A 17,171-nucleotide genomic window follows, 5' to 3' on the forward strand; every position below is an offset into this window, starting at 1 on the left:
CAAGGTCACGATGGGGTTGTCTCTTGGTGCAACGGAAAGCGTGGTGCACAAGAAATGGTGAAGTATTCATTGTTCCTCTCTTTTTTTAGAAGTTTTCGGTATGTATCTCTTTTCTTAACATATTATGCATTATGAAACTATTTTTTCTTGCACATTTAGCGTTTTTGATAGTTGAATCATTTCCTTTTCGCGTGTTCGTATATTTTAAAATATCTCCTTTTAAATTTGGTAAACATGTTTATTGTCCAAATATATAATTCTTGTTTATATATTTATCGATTCCTCATCACATATAATAGTAATTTATTTTTTCAAAATTGTTTTCAATTATGTGAGATTTATGATTCTTCCATAAGAATTTTGTGATTAACCTATAAGTTAACTTTTTATATATGATTTCTTGCTAAATTAATGATCTTTGCTTAAAAACTCTTGTGTATGATTTTTAGTGCATTTTTGTGAAAAACAAAAAAAAAATATTTTGATATAATTCTTGTATGAGAATTTCTCACATCTAAATCTTTGTTGTTTACTTTTTTATGAACCCTAAGTAGCTTTTGTTAATGATAAATATTTATGAACTCCTAAAAGTCTCTCAATGGTTTTTGGTTTATTTAAAGAGTTTTGAAAATTTGTTTATGACAAATATGTTGTATGTGTTAAAATGTATCTCCTAAAGATCATTATTGTAAATATAAATATATATATATATACATAGAGATATATTTACATATAATATATTATATGTACATATATCTCTATATATATAAATATATATATTTATATATATTTACCCGAAAGGGTATTTTTGTCATTTCCTGTTTTGCGCATATTCCCTTTTGGAATATGTTGTAACTTTCTTTTTTTATTTTTTGTAATTCTTTTTTCTTTTTATTTTTGACATTTTTTAATGTGCATTGGGGGTCCCCCAATAGAGTCGTTGGGGGCCCCCAACGGTCACAAATGTGACCGTTGGGGGCTCCCAACGACTCCTTTGGGAGCCCCCCCTTTGCACTTTCTTGCATTTGTATAAATAGGGGTGTTCCCCCTTGTATTTCTCAAGCTTGAAAGTCTCAAGCATTTGTTCTTTTATTCAATACATGCATTATTGCATGTTTACTATTTTTACGCTTTTTGCGTATTGTGTTCAAGTGTTGTGAGAGTGTTTGTGAACACTTCTTTTATAAAGTATTCATGCTTGTATGCGTATTGTCTTTCCATAGACAATTTTACAGTATGAACCATTGTGTTCATTAGGAAAGATCTTTTAAAATCTTCTCACACTATATAGAGTGCATAGTGTATCTATTGCATCCTTTGGTATAAAAGATTTTCATTAATTTTTTATTTTTCTTCTAATGATGCAACTTTTTAAACATGTTTTTCACATAAGGTTTCCAAACCTCTTGATTGTATCTCTAAGGATGCCTATATTGGCCATTATATGGTCTTCTTTGTCTTAAATTGCATTTATCAAGCATATAATTGCATAATTAAAGCTTGAGAGTCTCAAGCATTTGTTCCTTTTATAAAATACATGCATTATTGCATGTTTGCCTTTATTACGCTTTTTGTGTATTTTGTTCAAGTGATTGTGAGAGTGTCTTCGTACACTTCTTTTATAAAATATTTATGCTTGTATGTGTATTGTCTATTCATAGACATTTTCACATGGTACTCTCTTGTAAATAAAGAGATGTTTTTATTGCCTTCTTTAGGGCTTGTGTTTGTTTTTATCCCTTAATAGGACTTGTAAGATTGTTTCTTTTATCATTATAAATGCTTCCGCAATATCTTAGTACATGTCCTAAATTTGCACATTTAAGATTATTGTCATTTTGCATCTTGGTATACATATAATTGCAAATTATAAAGGCTTGATTTGTTTCTTGGATTATTTCAAATCCTTTCTCATACATGACATAGCTTAAATATTTCATATTGTGTTTATTAAGTCTTTTTATAATGATCATGATTGAACATAATTTCGTATATATACAACATTATTGTTATTTGGCATATTGTTGTGATTGATTATGTTGGACCTTTGAATCGGCCCTCTTTGTAAAATCACATATTTGGAAAATGTTTTCCCTAAGAATTCATTGCCTTTTTATGGCATTTTATCTTCTATCCATCACATGTTATATGATGCATCAAATTCTTTTTTTATGACCTTATTGTTATATTAGAGATGGTTGTTAATGTGAGTTATGGGCACCTTGTGTTATGTCATTTTAGATTGTCCACTTGCCATATTATAGATGGTGGTTGAGGTGAGTTATGGGCACCTTGGGACTCTAGAATGATTTGGTATATGATCTCTAATTATGAGTGTGTCACTCGTTGTTATGTCATTTTAGATTGTTCACTTGCCATATTATAGATGGTGGTTGAGGTGAGTTATGGGCACCTTGGGACTCTAGAATGATTTGGTATATGATCTCTAATTATGAGTGTGTCACTCGTTTGATTTTGGCCATTGATCTTATGGATGCTCTTATTTATATATAAATGTGATGGATATATGATGTTTGAAACCTTAAATGTTTTAAGGTATATTAAAATCAAGGTTTTTGGGATTATTGCCCAACCTTTTATTGTTTATGAGTCTTATGAGTGCATTTGCACATTTGTGTTTTGTGCTTTTGTGCACAAGTGTTCTTGGTGTGTGTATATTCACACATTTATTCCAAAATATTGTTGTTATGGGTATTCTTTTTGAAGAATATTATTCTATTGATTCAAGGTTTTATTTATATGTTTGTCATTACAAGTTTTATTGCCTCAATAGTCTTCTCCTTTTATAACTCTTATCTAAGTGTCATCATATGTAGACAAGAATTTTATTACACCTTTGTGTGTTGGTAGCCCTTTGTTGGCATTATTCTCTTGGTCTAGTAGTTGAACACACTTGTCTTGAGTGTTATTATATGTAAACAAGGCACGTTGATTCACACCATGGTGTGTGATTTTAGTCCATGTTGGCATTTGTGTCCTTGTTCTAGTCGCTGCAATGTATGCCCATGGTTGGCTTCTTTCACTCATTTCAAGTGTCATTTTATGTAGACAAGAGATGTATTGTGTTTTAGCCCATGGTTGGCTTGATACTCTTGTTCTAGTAGCTGAACATACTTGTTTTTTAGTGTCTTTTTATGTAGACAAGAGATGCTTTTGGTCCATGTTGGCGTGTATTCTCTTGTTCTTGCCGTTGATACACTCATTTCAAGTATTATTACATGTAGACAAGAGGTATGTTTACACACCTTTGTGTGTGTCTTTTGGCCTTTAATGGCATTATGGTTATGTTTTTGTTCTAGTAGCTTATACACTTGATTTGTAGATTTTTGGAGGACTAATGAGGTAGTTGCTTGTAGTGAATGAACTACTATTGAAAATTGCAAAATTTCATTCATAACTTGTATTTTTAGATACAAGTGAATCATATCTATGATATGCTTTTAAATCAAATTGATATTTTAGCATTTAATCTATATATTAAGTGCTTACAGTTTTTCGGCCACTTTTGTATTTGATATGCAAAATGAGTCTTTTTGTCGCAAATGATATTCATTCTTGAATCTTGGGTGGATGTTTTAATGTACTTAGTCAAATCATGTTTCTTATTTATGGCATTTGTTTGACATAGATCTTCTCCCTAAAGATGTGAAAAAACTCTAGTGTTGATCTATGCGTGTTAAATATATTTTTATAAAGCCCCTCTTATTGAAGTTCATATTCGTCATGCCTTTGGACATTTGTATCCGTGTTCTTTTAAAACTTTTTGAACTCTTGTGTTCATTTTTACTAAAGTATGTTTGGAGCATGTTCATTAATGATTTCTTTAAGTGTTAATTCATTTTATAATAGTATATGCATATGCTCATTATGGCCTTTTAGGCCCTCATTCAATAAAGCATATGTAGCTTATGCTTCTTCGTAGGCTTATTGTGGTGTCCCTTAATGGACCATTTTGTTAGTCCCCATTATGGGGTTGTGTTGGACCTTATGAATGCATTATGCATTCTTGCAATTCGTTTTTGCTCACTCTTTAACATGATATATGTTTTTGAAACTTTGGTTTTTCTAAAAAAAATTTTCATGCTAAAGTAATTATCCTATCATGTGCTTCAAATTTTTATGCATAAGTTATAATTTTGCACCTTGTTAGGAATGTTCCATTTGAGTAAAGTGCAAAGATATTTTTTACTTGTTCTTTGTTGTTATTCCACAGGATTTTGGAGATAGGATAAAGAGAAGTACACTGGATGAATCGAGAAATGTGTTCACCATTAGAAGGCAATTGGGGGAAGGCATTTTCAAGTTTCAATTGCATCTTTACCGGAGCCTCCTGGTGTCTTGTGACTTGTTTCAATCTTTTCGTTTCCCCGCAAAGATTGAGGGGGGTGTTAAAATATGTGTACTCATATATGTATGTTGAAATATAATCCTTAAATGTACATATATATATTTATATATATATATAAAGATACATATACATATATATGTATACGTATCTCTATTTATATATATATATAAATATATATATTTTCTCTTCCTAAAATACCCTCAAGGGTATTCTTGTAATTTGTCATTTTACGCATATTCCAATTGGAATATGCATTGTAATATTTCTTTTATTTTTTATTTTCTGTTTTTTTATTTTTTTTTTCGTACCATATTGGGGGCCTCCCAATAGAGACGTTGGGAGCCTCCAACGGTCACAAATGTGACCGTTGGGGGCTCTCCAACGTCTCCTTTGGGAGCCCCCAAGGTGGTCCCTTTTTGTGCTTATAAATAGGGGATTTCCCCTTTGTATTTCTCATTAGTTGGAGGAGCTTTTGCTCCATGTAATGGGTGTTACACCCTTATTTTCTTCAATGATATTAACTTATGCCTTATAGGCATTTTGCCCCTTTTGTGGGTTTACGTGTTAGCACATTATGTGCTTATGTTGTTCCCTTTAGTGGGTATATTCGCACTTCATGTGCATGTGTATTGGTTCATTATTGAACCTAAGGTATTCAAAGCCATTTCTTTACACTCTCATTGCGGGCCTTCGTCCCAAGCCCCAAATCGAGGCGCAGGCCAGCGGTACCACTATCACCCTCGAGTGTTTTCAGCATGCACGTTTGACAGAAGAAAAGTTGCAGATACAAGGACCCAAAAGCATCCGAGCAGGATTCGGATCTGGATCCCAGAATAAACAGATTTGTCCTCCCTTCATATATGAATCAAGTGAATCCGGTGCAACAGTTAGATTCAAAATGGATCCATATTTTGTCTCAACCAGCCGCTCCAGTTCTATTTGGCTCGTTCTACTTTGGAGGCCTTTTACATGACTTTGGTTGGTTTAGAAAGAGTGTTCCTGGTTTCAGTACCCAGAGTTCTCACATTGAGTGCAAGGCGAGTTTGAGGGGGGTGGTTTGTTATGAACCATCCCGAATATGATCCAGAGAAGCTGCCCCAACACCCAAGGATCTGGTCCAGAGGAGAACCACCCTGAATCTGACCCACCAAATCTGCCTCAGCAGGATCCATTACAACCCTGGATCTGCCCCAATGGAAGCCGCCAACCCTTTTCAAATTCTACTGAATTTATTAGACTGGGATTCTACTGGATTTATTAGATTAGGAATTTACTGAATTTATTATATTAGGACTTTACTAAATTTATTAGATATTCAACCCAGGGTGGGATTGAGCTTACACAGGCCATCTGCTCTTCTCCAGTATTTTAGTTTAGTTCTTCTTCTTCTTCTTCTTCTTCTTCTTCTTCTTCTTCTTCTTCTTCTGTGGGATATAAATAGGCATGCATAGCTTTGTTATTTTTCAATGAAGATTATTGAGTGTTTCCTCTTTTCTTCGTTCTTGTTCGTGTGTGTGCTTGCTCCTTGAAGGAACGATTCTTCGCCCTCTCTTGTCTATCCACCCCCGCCATCGCCAGCCAATCGGGATTGATATTCTCCCTCCCAACTGACGCTCTAGCCACCCACCTTCGCCATCCGTCTCTCACTTCCGAGCCCTCCTCTGCTCCGCGTGCCAGAATCCGTAGAACCGACCTCCGTGGGAGTTCGGGTTCTAACTCTAACAGCTAGCTTTCTTTCTCTTTTGTATATACTAGGGATTAGCCCTCATTTATAGCTATGTATTTTATATGCATTATTTAGAAATAAAAAAAACACTTATTTTTTAAGTATACTCTCTTTTGTGGCCTTAGTGGTTGTGTTTGTGCCCTCAATCACCTTGTGCTTGTGGGCTATTATGGTTTTGTGCATTTTGGGTCCTACTTCACTACACAACAATATATCCATTTAATTATTCCTAAAATCCATGTCTTTATAAAAGTGAAGCACAGAAGCAAACAGTTTCCTATTTAATTATATACATCTTTAAAAAAATAATAGTGATCACTTGCAATGTGGCATCCTAATTGACATAAATAAGTTTGAAGATTATTTTGTGTACCTCTATCCCTCCAAGCTTACTGTTCAGTCCTACCATCTCAAATGGGCTGATAGCCGGCTTTGCTCCTATTCCAACAATAACCTGCAATTCAAAAAGGAAAGGAAAAAGCATTTATGATGACATTTTCACAAAGTAATATAAAATGTGCTAACCAACCATGATGTCCAAGTGTCTAGAAGAGAAAGGCCAATAGTGCAAGAGAACTATGACACAGATACAGCACAAGCCACATATTCTGATACTATGATAGATACAACACAAGCCACATATTCTGATACTATGATAAATCCCCTGTACAACACATTGTTAACACATTTTTATTGCACTTACGTATCTGTGTTTGTAAGCTGTGCCAGACCCCCACAATACACACACAGTATACGTTCATGCACCACGTTCCATGTCAAGAGTGTGTAAGGCGAACACATTCTGCTATTTAGAATACTTGCATGCATAAGCATCATAGGTGCCTATTTAAATCATCTCCCTCAAGATTTACAAGAAAATGAGACATGTTTTCATTTCTGAAGTGCAATAAGACAAAAAAATTAAAGCATTAACACATTAAAGAATAATATCCAACAATCAAATATGATCAATGATATCAAAATAAATGCAATTTTCATGCAACAGGCTAGAACGAGGATGAAGATGGTCTTTTCATCAGAAAGCATGTTAGATCATAATAGTAATAAATTACCTGGAAGATGTAACAATTCAAAGGCACCTTTTAAATTTAAGCCAGCATGAACTAAAGTCTCAAGATATACAAACCATGTCAGCATCAATACTTGATCCATCATCAAGCTTCATAGAAGCAACCTGACCATTGGAACCAGCTTCTAATTTGCTTATAGACTTGCCCTGATCAACAGAAATGAAAAAAATCATGACAAATTCAACTGACTCATTAGTTAAAGAATAAAGGAAAGTAATATCAAGCATAAATTTATTGAAAATAAGATTGACCTTCATGAATTTGACACCATTGGCTTTGTAAAGATCCTCATATCTCTGTGCTAGAGATGGTGTAAACAATCTCGGCATAAGATGATCCTCTGGAAACACAATCTAGGTGAAATGTAACATGTCATAACCAGCAAGTAACAGAATTGCTTACCTAGAGGGAAAAGTAAAATAAATTCCCAAGAAGATTGCAAGATTTCAGAATCATAATCATGAATAATGTATTCAGGATACTATATAACAACCTTTGCAGTCAAATATCTTAAAAAAGTAAATTTGCATTCATAAATTAAAAATACAAGGCATACATAAGCAATAATTTTGTCTTTGAAATTCCATAATCAAAACAAAAAAATCATGCTACAGCACCCCTTTGTTTCGATTGAAAATTGTTGTCGCATAATGCAGAAATACCAAACCAAGTTAAATCAAACAGTTTATTTTTCTTTTGCAAACAACAGATAAAAATTTGTCCAGCGCACTAAAAGATGCAATAACCTACATAACAAACACCTGATAAATAGAGCTATCCCATGGTTCCCACCCCTTTTGCCAAGCATGCTTTTGTAAAGATGTGAAATGAATTTTGAATTGACAAGATAATAGGACGCCTCACCTGCCTTTAGATATATATTGCTCTGTTACAGTTTACAATAATTACAATAATGCCATAATGCATATCGGGTCTGGATATAGATTCAAACCCCATGAATATCAATATCATTCTAACACTATTCTAACACGCCCCTTCAAACCAAGCATGGCCGACGACCATGGACAGTTTGGATTTCAGAATGACGGCGAACTGTAAGAGCCTTGGTGAAAAGATCAGCCACCTGGTCCTCTCCTCGAATAAAGATTGGCTGAATTTCTTTGGCTTCAACCTTTTCTTAAACAAAAATGTTGATCAATGTCAACATGTTTAATCTTACCATGCTGAACTGGATTAGTAGAGAGAGCAACCGCGTGGGCCCAATCTGCATCAGAATAGGCTACAACCTTGATGGAGACATGAGGACTCACCGAAGAAGGTCAGAGATATATGAGACCATCTGAAAGAGTGCCTTTAATATATCTAAGAATCCGCTTTACAGCTTCCATATGACGCATCTGACGTTTATGCATAAATTGAGAAACTCGATTCACTAAAAAAGATAAATCTGGACACGTGAAAGTAAGGTACTGTAAGGCACCAACAATGCTTCGATATTTTTCAGGTTCAGAAAAATCAGCATCATCCGAAAAACTATGACCCAACTGAGTTGGAATAGCCATGGGAGTGAGTACATGCATCCCAGCATTCCACTATGATGTAGTATGTCTCTAACATACTTTTGCGGCGAAAGAATAAGATGATCTGATTGTTGATCCACCTGCACACCCAAGAAGAGCCGAAGAGGACCCAGATCCGTCATCCGTCATGTGAAATTGACTATGAAGAATAGATTTCAACTAACTAATCTTGGCATGATTGCTGACTTTGATGATTATATCATGCACATAAACCAAGATGATTGTGATCATAGATTTGTCATGATGCACAAAGAGGGAGTAATCACAATGACTGCACTCAAAACCAAGATAACGAAAAACATTGTTGAATGTATCAAACCATGCCCGTGAAGCCTGATTTAGGCCATATATAGCCTTTTTTAGTGTGAGAACAGTGTTGTGAGCATCTCCCTCAGTGTAGCCAGGAGGATGCTCCACATATACTTCACACAAATCACCATGGAATAAATCTCATCCATTAGATACGGCCAACGGCAAAACAATACTAATCGCTCACATGCGAACAACTGGACTAAAGGTTTCATCAAAATCGAGTTCATGTTTATGAGTATAACCTTTAGCTACTTTAAAGCGCTGGATGCTATCATCATATTTGCGTTTAATTTTGTACACCCAACGACAACCTACCATATTTTTATTTGTTGGTCGAGGAACTATTTCCCATGTATTGCACTTATGAAGGGTTGTGATTTCTTCATTCATAGCATCAGTCTATTGTGAATGACGACTAGCTTCAACAAAAGACCGGGACTCTTGAAAATCATTAAGTGATGCAGCGTATACCTGAAAGTCCAGAGAGAAGGACTCATAACTCACCCATTTATCAGGAGGATGTCGAACCTTATTGGACATGCGAGTAGGGTGAGGTTGCTGCTGAACAGAACCAACTTCTGCTGCATTATTGGATAGTTGGGATGGGAAACAGATAGTAAGTTGATCGGAGGTACTATTGTCAACCAATGAGCTAGGTTTTACAATCTGATCAGCAATGAAAGTAGTCAGCTAAAATGGTTCGGCAGTTGATTTGCTATATTTTTCAGGCTATTATCCACCTTGTCTGTTGTAAACCTTTTTAAAAAATTGAAAACGAGGCTATTGTCCATGTGTTGGCTGAGTATTATCAGCAACAACTTTGTCAGTTAAAATATGTTGAGCTTATGGTGTGGATGATGGCCAAAACGAATGCAACAAACTATTAATGATTTCAAATGAGGCAACCCCACAAACATCTTCATTAAAAACAACATAACGAGAGATAAGAACCTTGTTGGCAGCATAATCAAAGCATCTATATCTCATGTATTCTTCGTCATACCCAATGAATTGACACATGGTGGCTCTGGGAGATAATTTGTTTCGCATCGTGCCATCAATATGGACAAAGCACCGACATCCATACACACGTAACTAAGAATAATTAGGGTATGATCCGTACAACAAAGAATAGGATAACTCACCTTCAAGGTTGGATAGAGGCATTTTGTTTATCAAATAAATTGTTGTGTGGAAGGCCTCCGACCAAAGGTAAGACTTGAGATTAGCATCATACATCATGGTCAAGGCAGTCTCCACAATATGGCGATGTTTTCGTTTAGCCACACCATTTTATTGGGAGGTCCTTGATAAGGACATAACCGAGAAAGGTCTTCAAACTTCAGAGTGAATCAATTCAAAAGGAAAAGAAGTTCGTGATCTTGAGAATGAAAGTTCATGACTTTTACAAATATGACAACTAACACAAGAAAAAGAATTTCTTCCTCGAACATCAATAAAATCTTTATTATATAAAATATCAAGGAAACTTGAATTGCAATGACCTAATCTACGATGCCAAACATTAACTTGCAGGTGAACTCCTGGACTTGACGACGACGATGCATAAAACGAATGACTGGCTAATGACGGAAAAGACTTAAGAGCTTCATTCAGGACATATAAGTTTTTGCACTATCTTCCCTCAACAAGTGTCTGATTCGTGTGAATGACCTTCACAGAAACAGAAAACGGAAAAAAGAAACTATAGGAATTAGTATCACGACAAAGTTGAAAGACAAATACAAGATTTTTTTTATGCTTGGTATAAGAAAAGTATTGGACAAAGGAAGAGGCCCTTTACTAGTAGGAACGACAGTGATACCTATGTGAGTAATATGGTGGTGTTTTTCATATTACGTAATCGCACTCCTATTACCATGATAAGGCTCAGCATGAGAGTTTACCTGAATCTCCCATTACGTGGTGTGCAGCCCCTGAGTCCATAACTCAGCCTTGTGAGGGAGTGTCTGAAGAAGGTTCAGCTGAAGGTGGAAAGTGCATGTTGACAGCCCATAGATTCTCAATAGGATTATGGTTATGTTGAAAGTTCAACTGACCAAAACCAGCAATACGTGCATCTAAATCATGAGAACTTGCGACTGAAGAAGGATAAATAATGGAAGGAGCTTGAGGAGCTTAAACAAAATTCGTTGGAGCATGTGGAGCTGATCCAAATGGTGCAAATGTTGGAGCAACAGCTACAAGAGCCCTAAAGCGAGCGGGAATCGGTACCGTGGGCGGCCGATAAGTAGGAACATATCGCCAATAATAGTTGAAACATGTATGACCTTTTCTTCTACACATCTGACATACCAAATTCGCTTGATTAGTAGAAGAAGAGGGAATAGGGAGTATACCACGACCACCAGAATTGTGTTCACGGTCACATCCTCTTCCTCGAGAGGTGTTGAAAGAAGAAAGACGCGACATATTTGCAGAAATAGAGATTTTAGGCGCAATAGAAAGGAATGATGTAACTGGGGTGGGTGAACCCTCATAGATATCAGGTGCCCACATATATAGAGTCAAAATAGATATGGAGTTCGAAGGGGCCGGAGATTGTGAGAAAAAGGTCTGTCTCTCATCTTGATGTTCACAATCTGTCCTTTTGAGCGGGTAATGGCGACAAGCTGATCCACCAAACCTTGATCTTGTTAAGATATTCAGCAATATGTAAATCTCTCCTTTTTAGATTTGTGAATTCTGCCTTCAACTGATAAATCCTGAGAGTAGAAATCTCTTCATACCATTTATGCAAAGTATCACATAACTCTTGTTGAAACTCTAGATAGAATGTGAAGAAGAACTTCACGAGAAAGAGTGGCTATGATGAAAGCTATGGTTGACTGGTCATTCCTGTGCCACATGATAAAATCTGAACTTTTTACCATGTCTTTGGAGGCTTTACATGAGCTTTTATCTTGTTATGAGATTGTTTTGGGAGCGAACTCCAAGGGTACCAAGATTGACCCATCAAGGTGCCCCATCATATCATGACGGCTGAGGAATGGGATGATTTGTTTTTTCCAAGTAATGAAATTGGAAGAATCGAGTTTCCCCCAATTTTTTAAACTGAAAATTTTAGGGAATTTTTTTTTCAAATCCCTTTTTCATGATTTTTTAAAAAAACATCGAAAACTCTTTTTAAGAACAATTCAACCCTTGAGCGGGTTATAGTTACCAACACACACTTGAAAGACTAGAATAATTGAATTAAACCATCAATTAAATTGCAATAAATCAAATACTAGTCTTCCAAATATCAGAGTTTACAAGACTAAACGAAAATAATAAAGTAAATAAAATGATTTTGTCTAACCAACAGCCTAAACGAATATGACCCTCTTGACGCCACCTCGAGCCTCCTGTCATTGCCATTTAGCTAATTTGTTACCTGAAATATTAAAATATAGGGGCATCAACAATAGCCCCAGTAATAAAACACCCTGCACATAATCATGAAAATAACGCAAATATACAAAGCATACATTTTTCCCATGCAAACAAATCATAGCATGTCATAGCATATAAACTCAACAAAGTTATAATAATTTAATTATACAGGATTACTCAATAATTCATTCTTATCATCATGTAACGTACTTGTATCATATCATTAGTAATCAATATAATAATCAAACAGATCCATATATGCCAACATATGCATGAACTAAAAATTTTAAATGACATGCATAGAATTTTATACCAACATTCAATGAATCATTTAACCACTTGTGAACCTAATCTAATGCATTGTTTCTTTTTTCTTAATTAGGGGGCACACGCCTAAGACCTAATCCTGACTCAGCAATCAAATGGAGATTTATTATGTTATGCATTTTAATTAACCCATTGATTCAAAGAGTCAGTCCAAACATCCACTGAAACGGTCTTTAACTGAGAGAAACTTAACAATGGTCCAGGGAATCGATTTTTGCTTTGTAGATCTTGACTGTCTACCTAGGATAAATTGACAATCCCAGCCCCTTACACCGACGATTGGGGGCCCAAGAGGTGCCTATGCCCTCAAAACATGTCAATCGACGTGTGTACCACCTACCCTCTCCAAAGTAGACCGTAGAACCAAATGGGCAATTAGGTGTTATTTAAATTGGTTCCAACTACAATACTGGGTGCACTCAACACCAGGCTTAATAGCCCCAAGCTCCACTATGGGCAGCTCAAACCATTGTCTCGCAAGGCATAAACCCACACCCCTCCCCCCCCCCCGCGAAGTCACTGAGGTGTACTAAAGATAACTCATTTGATCCACTCAAGGTATATACTCAATTTAAGGAGCACCCAAGAGTATCTCAAGGTATGTACTCACATTAAGGAGTACCCAAGAGTATCTCAAGGTACGTACCCAACTTAAGGAATACCTATGTAAGACTTGTGCTTTTTAGAAAGAAAAAAATGTTTTTGATCCAACCCAGATCTGGGTCTTTACCCCCCCCCCCCCCTCTCTCGACTCTCCCCTCGTCTCCCTCTTTCGCACACCAGCGCACCCGAAATCCCCGATGCTTCCCCTTCTTCCTCACGCCGACCAACCCTCACTGGAGAACCTCGAACTCTGATGACTCCCACCTCTCTCCTCCCTCTTCTTTCCCCCCCTTTGTCCTCCTCTTCCTGTCACCGGCACATCTGAACCAGTGCCACCTCCCTCAGGTACGCAGCCTCTTGCCCCCCTCGCTCTCTCTCGTCTGTTGTCGACAAGAGGGCGTCGCCCTCTTGCCCCTCTCTCTCTCTCTCATGACTGTTGCTGGTTGGAGGGCGCTGCCGCCCTCCTACCCCTCTCTCACTTTTGTTGCCAGCAGGAGGGCACCGCCCTCCTACCCCTCTCTCTCTCTCACGACTGTTGCCAACAGGAGGGTGCTGCCCTCCTGACCCTCTCTCTCACTTCTATTGCCGACAGGAGGGCGTCGCCCTCCTGCCCCTCTTTCTCTCGTCTCTATTGCCGGCAAGCTCTCGGTGGTGGTGGCACTGCCTAGTGTCGTCACCCTGCCATAAGCAGCGGCACCACGCGGGTGCCACTGTGCCCCTCTTCCTCCTTTGTTTCTACGAAGACAGCAGCAGCCAAACGGTTGTTGCTCCCTCTCGCTTCCCTCCACTTCTCTCCTACCTTTTTGGCAAGCAGGCCAAAGCCACCTGCAAGGGTGGCTCTGGGTCTCCTAAACTGAGGGTGGTGCGATTTTGCAAATGGTTATTTTTAAACAAGAACTGCACACCAAATAGTAAATTTAAAATCAGTCCTTGCACTTGTGTAGAATGGCAAGTCGAATTGTCTCCTTAGGAAACAGGAAATAAGGCATACTATTTCACTTAAAAACGAGGGTACAGGGAGGGGGCTCGACCCCTCCCCTGAACAATAAAGGGAGGAAGGGGGTCTCGGCCCCTTCCCAGCGAAACACGAAAGCAGGGAGGGGGTTGACCCCTTCCTTGGGCAACACGGAAGCAGGGAGGGGGTTGACCCCTTCTCTGCGCAATAGACAAGCAGGGAGGGGCTCGACCCCTCCCCCTGTATAAAAGACAAGCAGGGAGGGGCTCGACCCCTCCCCTAACATCAAGGGACCGAGGAGGGGGCTCGACCCCTCCTCTTGCATACTACGAAGGCAGGGAGGGTTGAACCCTCCCCTGCATAGCACGTAGGCAGGGAGGACTCGAGCCCACTCGAGCCCTTCCCCGCAACAAACAGAGGCAGGGAGGGGTCTCGACCCTCCCTGTGAACACAAAAGGGCAGGCAGGGGCCCCAAAACCCCCTGCCAGAACCCTTCTCACAGGAGGCAGGGGTTTTACCCCTGCTGACTTATCGGCAAAGTGGCAGGGGCTCCGGACGACCATTCCTTGCCGTAAAAGACCGACAGGCAGGGGCTTTTGCCCCTGTCGTTTGACGGAAGGAAGAAAAGAAAAGGGGAAGAGAAGGCGGCAGAGGGGTACGCACCTGGGTGTTAAAATGTATACTCAAAAACATTATTGTAAGTATAAATATATATACTTATATACATGATACGTATACATATTTTATATGTGTACGTATCTCTATATATAAGTATATATATTTATATATTTTTTCCTTTTTCTCTTTTACCCGAAAAGGGTATTTATGTCTTTTTACATTTTGCGCATATTCCATTTGGAATATGCTGTATTTCTTCTTTTATTTTTTTGTAATTATTTATCTTTTTTATTTTTCCTTTTTGCATAACAAAAAGGTGCATTGGGGGTCCCCCCCAATAGAGTCGTTGGGGGCTCCCCAATGACTCCTTTGGGGAGCCCCTTCTTGCACCCCTTTCCTCTTGTATAAATAGGGGTGTTCCCCCTTGTTGTAAAATAAGCTTGAGAGTCTCAAGCATTTGCTTCCATTTTTATGAAATACATGCATTATTGCATGTTTATTATTTATACGCTTTTTGCGTATTTTGTTCAAGTGTTGTGAGAGTGCTTTCGTGCACTTCTTTTATAAAGTATTTATGCTTGTATGCGTATTGTCTCTTCGTAGACAATTTCACATGGTATCAGAGCACGGTTGGTGACTAAGGATCGTGGGATTCTCCTTTTTTTGAGTGCCTCGAAAATCGTGCCTTCGGATCCTTAGAAGTTGAAGTGGTGGATCTTGCTTCTCAAATATTTTAGAAGGATCTTGTGCAAGCTAAAGTTGAAGCATTGTGTTGGTACGCCCTCTTCTCCTTTTCTTTACTCCTTAATGGGTGAAAAAGAGTCTCACTTCGCTCTTGGCTTCAAGTTGAATGGGTCCAACTATCATATTTGGGCCGGGAACATGGAGGCTCGCATAAAAGGTAAAGGATTATGGGGTTATGTGCAAGGCAGAATTCCGAAACCGAAACCCAAAATAACCGTGATGGACGGAAGTGAAATCAAGATTCTCGAGGGAGAGGAAAGGATCAAAGCTCTTGAAGAATACTCCAAGAAGCACGACAAATGGGAAATGAAGAACTTCAAGATTCTTTCTTGGTTCTTCGCATCCGTCGAAACAAAGATTAATGCCAACATTATCAAGTTCAAAAAAGCATCGGAAGCTTGGCATTATCTCGAGAAAATGTATATATCAAGAGATCTATCCCATAAGTATTACCTTCAAAAGAAGGCCCTCTCCCTTACTCAAGGTGAAATATCTATTAGGGAATATTTTGCCGACCTTTCCTCCATTTGGGATGAGCTTTCCATGCTTGAACCAAAATGGAGTGGAGAGGCAATTGAACTCCGCCACAAGCAACTTGAAGAAGATCGGTTCTTCAATTTTTTGAATGGGTTAAGACCGGAATTTGAGCAAATAAGGTCGTCACTTCTATCCTCATTTACTCATCCCTCTCTTGAAGATGTTCTCACCAAATTAAGTGATGAGGAGACTCGTGTGAGTTTATGTAAACAAGGACCAAATGTTCTTGCGGTTCCTTGTAATTATGAAGAAAACAATGAGGTCAATGTCGTATCAAGACCCGGAAATAATGTAAAAACCTATCATCCTCCTCATTTCAAATCACAAAATCAAAGAGGAGATGGTGGACAAAGAGGAAAGAGGGACTATAGCAAGATTATTTGTCATTTTTGTAAAGAACCGGGGCATATCAAGCCCATATGTCCCAAATGGAAGAAGCTTCTCGCCATGGCTACCACCGGTGTACCACAAAAGGAAGATGCATCATCAAGTGGGTCACTCTCTTTAAATCAAATAGTGGAAGCCCTTCAATCTCTTCTCAAGGAAGCTACATCCGGTGTCACCGTGTCTACTTCTTCCATCCCAGGTAAAGTCTCTTGGCTTTTGGACTCAGGTGCATCTTTTCATATGTCCCCAAACATATTTTCACTTTCCGATTACTCAAAAAATGTTTCTCCATCCTTTGTTTCCACTGCGGATGGAACCTCTCTTGAAATTAAAGGAATAGGTAATTTTGAAACTCAAAATTTTTTCATTCCAAAAATTAGATTTATACCTAAACTAAACTTAAACCTTCTCTTTGTTTCTCAACTCTCGGACCATGGTTGCGATATTAAATTTTCATGTGATAAATGTTTAATACAGGATCGCCGGTCCGGGAAATTGATTGGGGAAGCCTTTAGAAAAGGAGACCTATACTATATGGAATCTCTCAAAGTTCCAAAATCTTTTT

General features: G+C 38.0%; 1 protein-coding gene across 2 annotated transcripts in view; it reads right to left on the reverse strand.

Moving 5' to 3' along the window:
* The window catches only part of MDAR6 (monodehydroascorbate reductase 6), an 83,520-nt gene that overhangs the window by 26,720 nt on the left and 39,629 nt on the right, over positions 1-17,171 (reverse strand). For both annotated transcript variants that reach the window (XM_089999175.1, XM_089999174.1), the window contains exons 9-11: positions 7,438-7,539; positions 7,243-7,332; positions 6,469-6,549 (exon numbers count right to left, since the gene is read on the reverse strand). In XM_089999175.1, coding sequence (XP_089855301.1) covers positions 6,469-6,549; positions 7,243-7,332; positions 7,438-7,539 — 273 coding nt within the window. The remainder of the gene's footprint in view (positions 1-6,468; positions 6,550-7,242; positions 7,333-7,437; positions 7,540-17,171) is intronic.

This window comes from Nuphar pumila, chromosome 3 (genome assembly GCF_984573655.1).
Source record: "Nuphar pumila chromosome 3, dmNupPumi1.hap1.1, whole genome shotgun sequence".
In the NCBI taxonomy this organism is placed as follows: domain Eukaryota; kingdom Viridiplantae; phylum Streptophyta; class Magnoliopsida; order Nymphaeales; family Nymphaeaceae; genus Nuphar; species Nuphar pumila.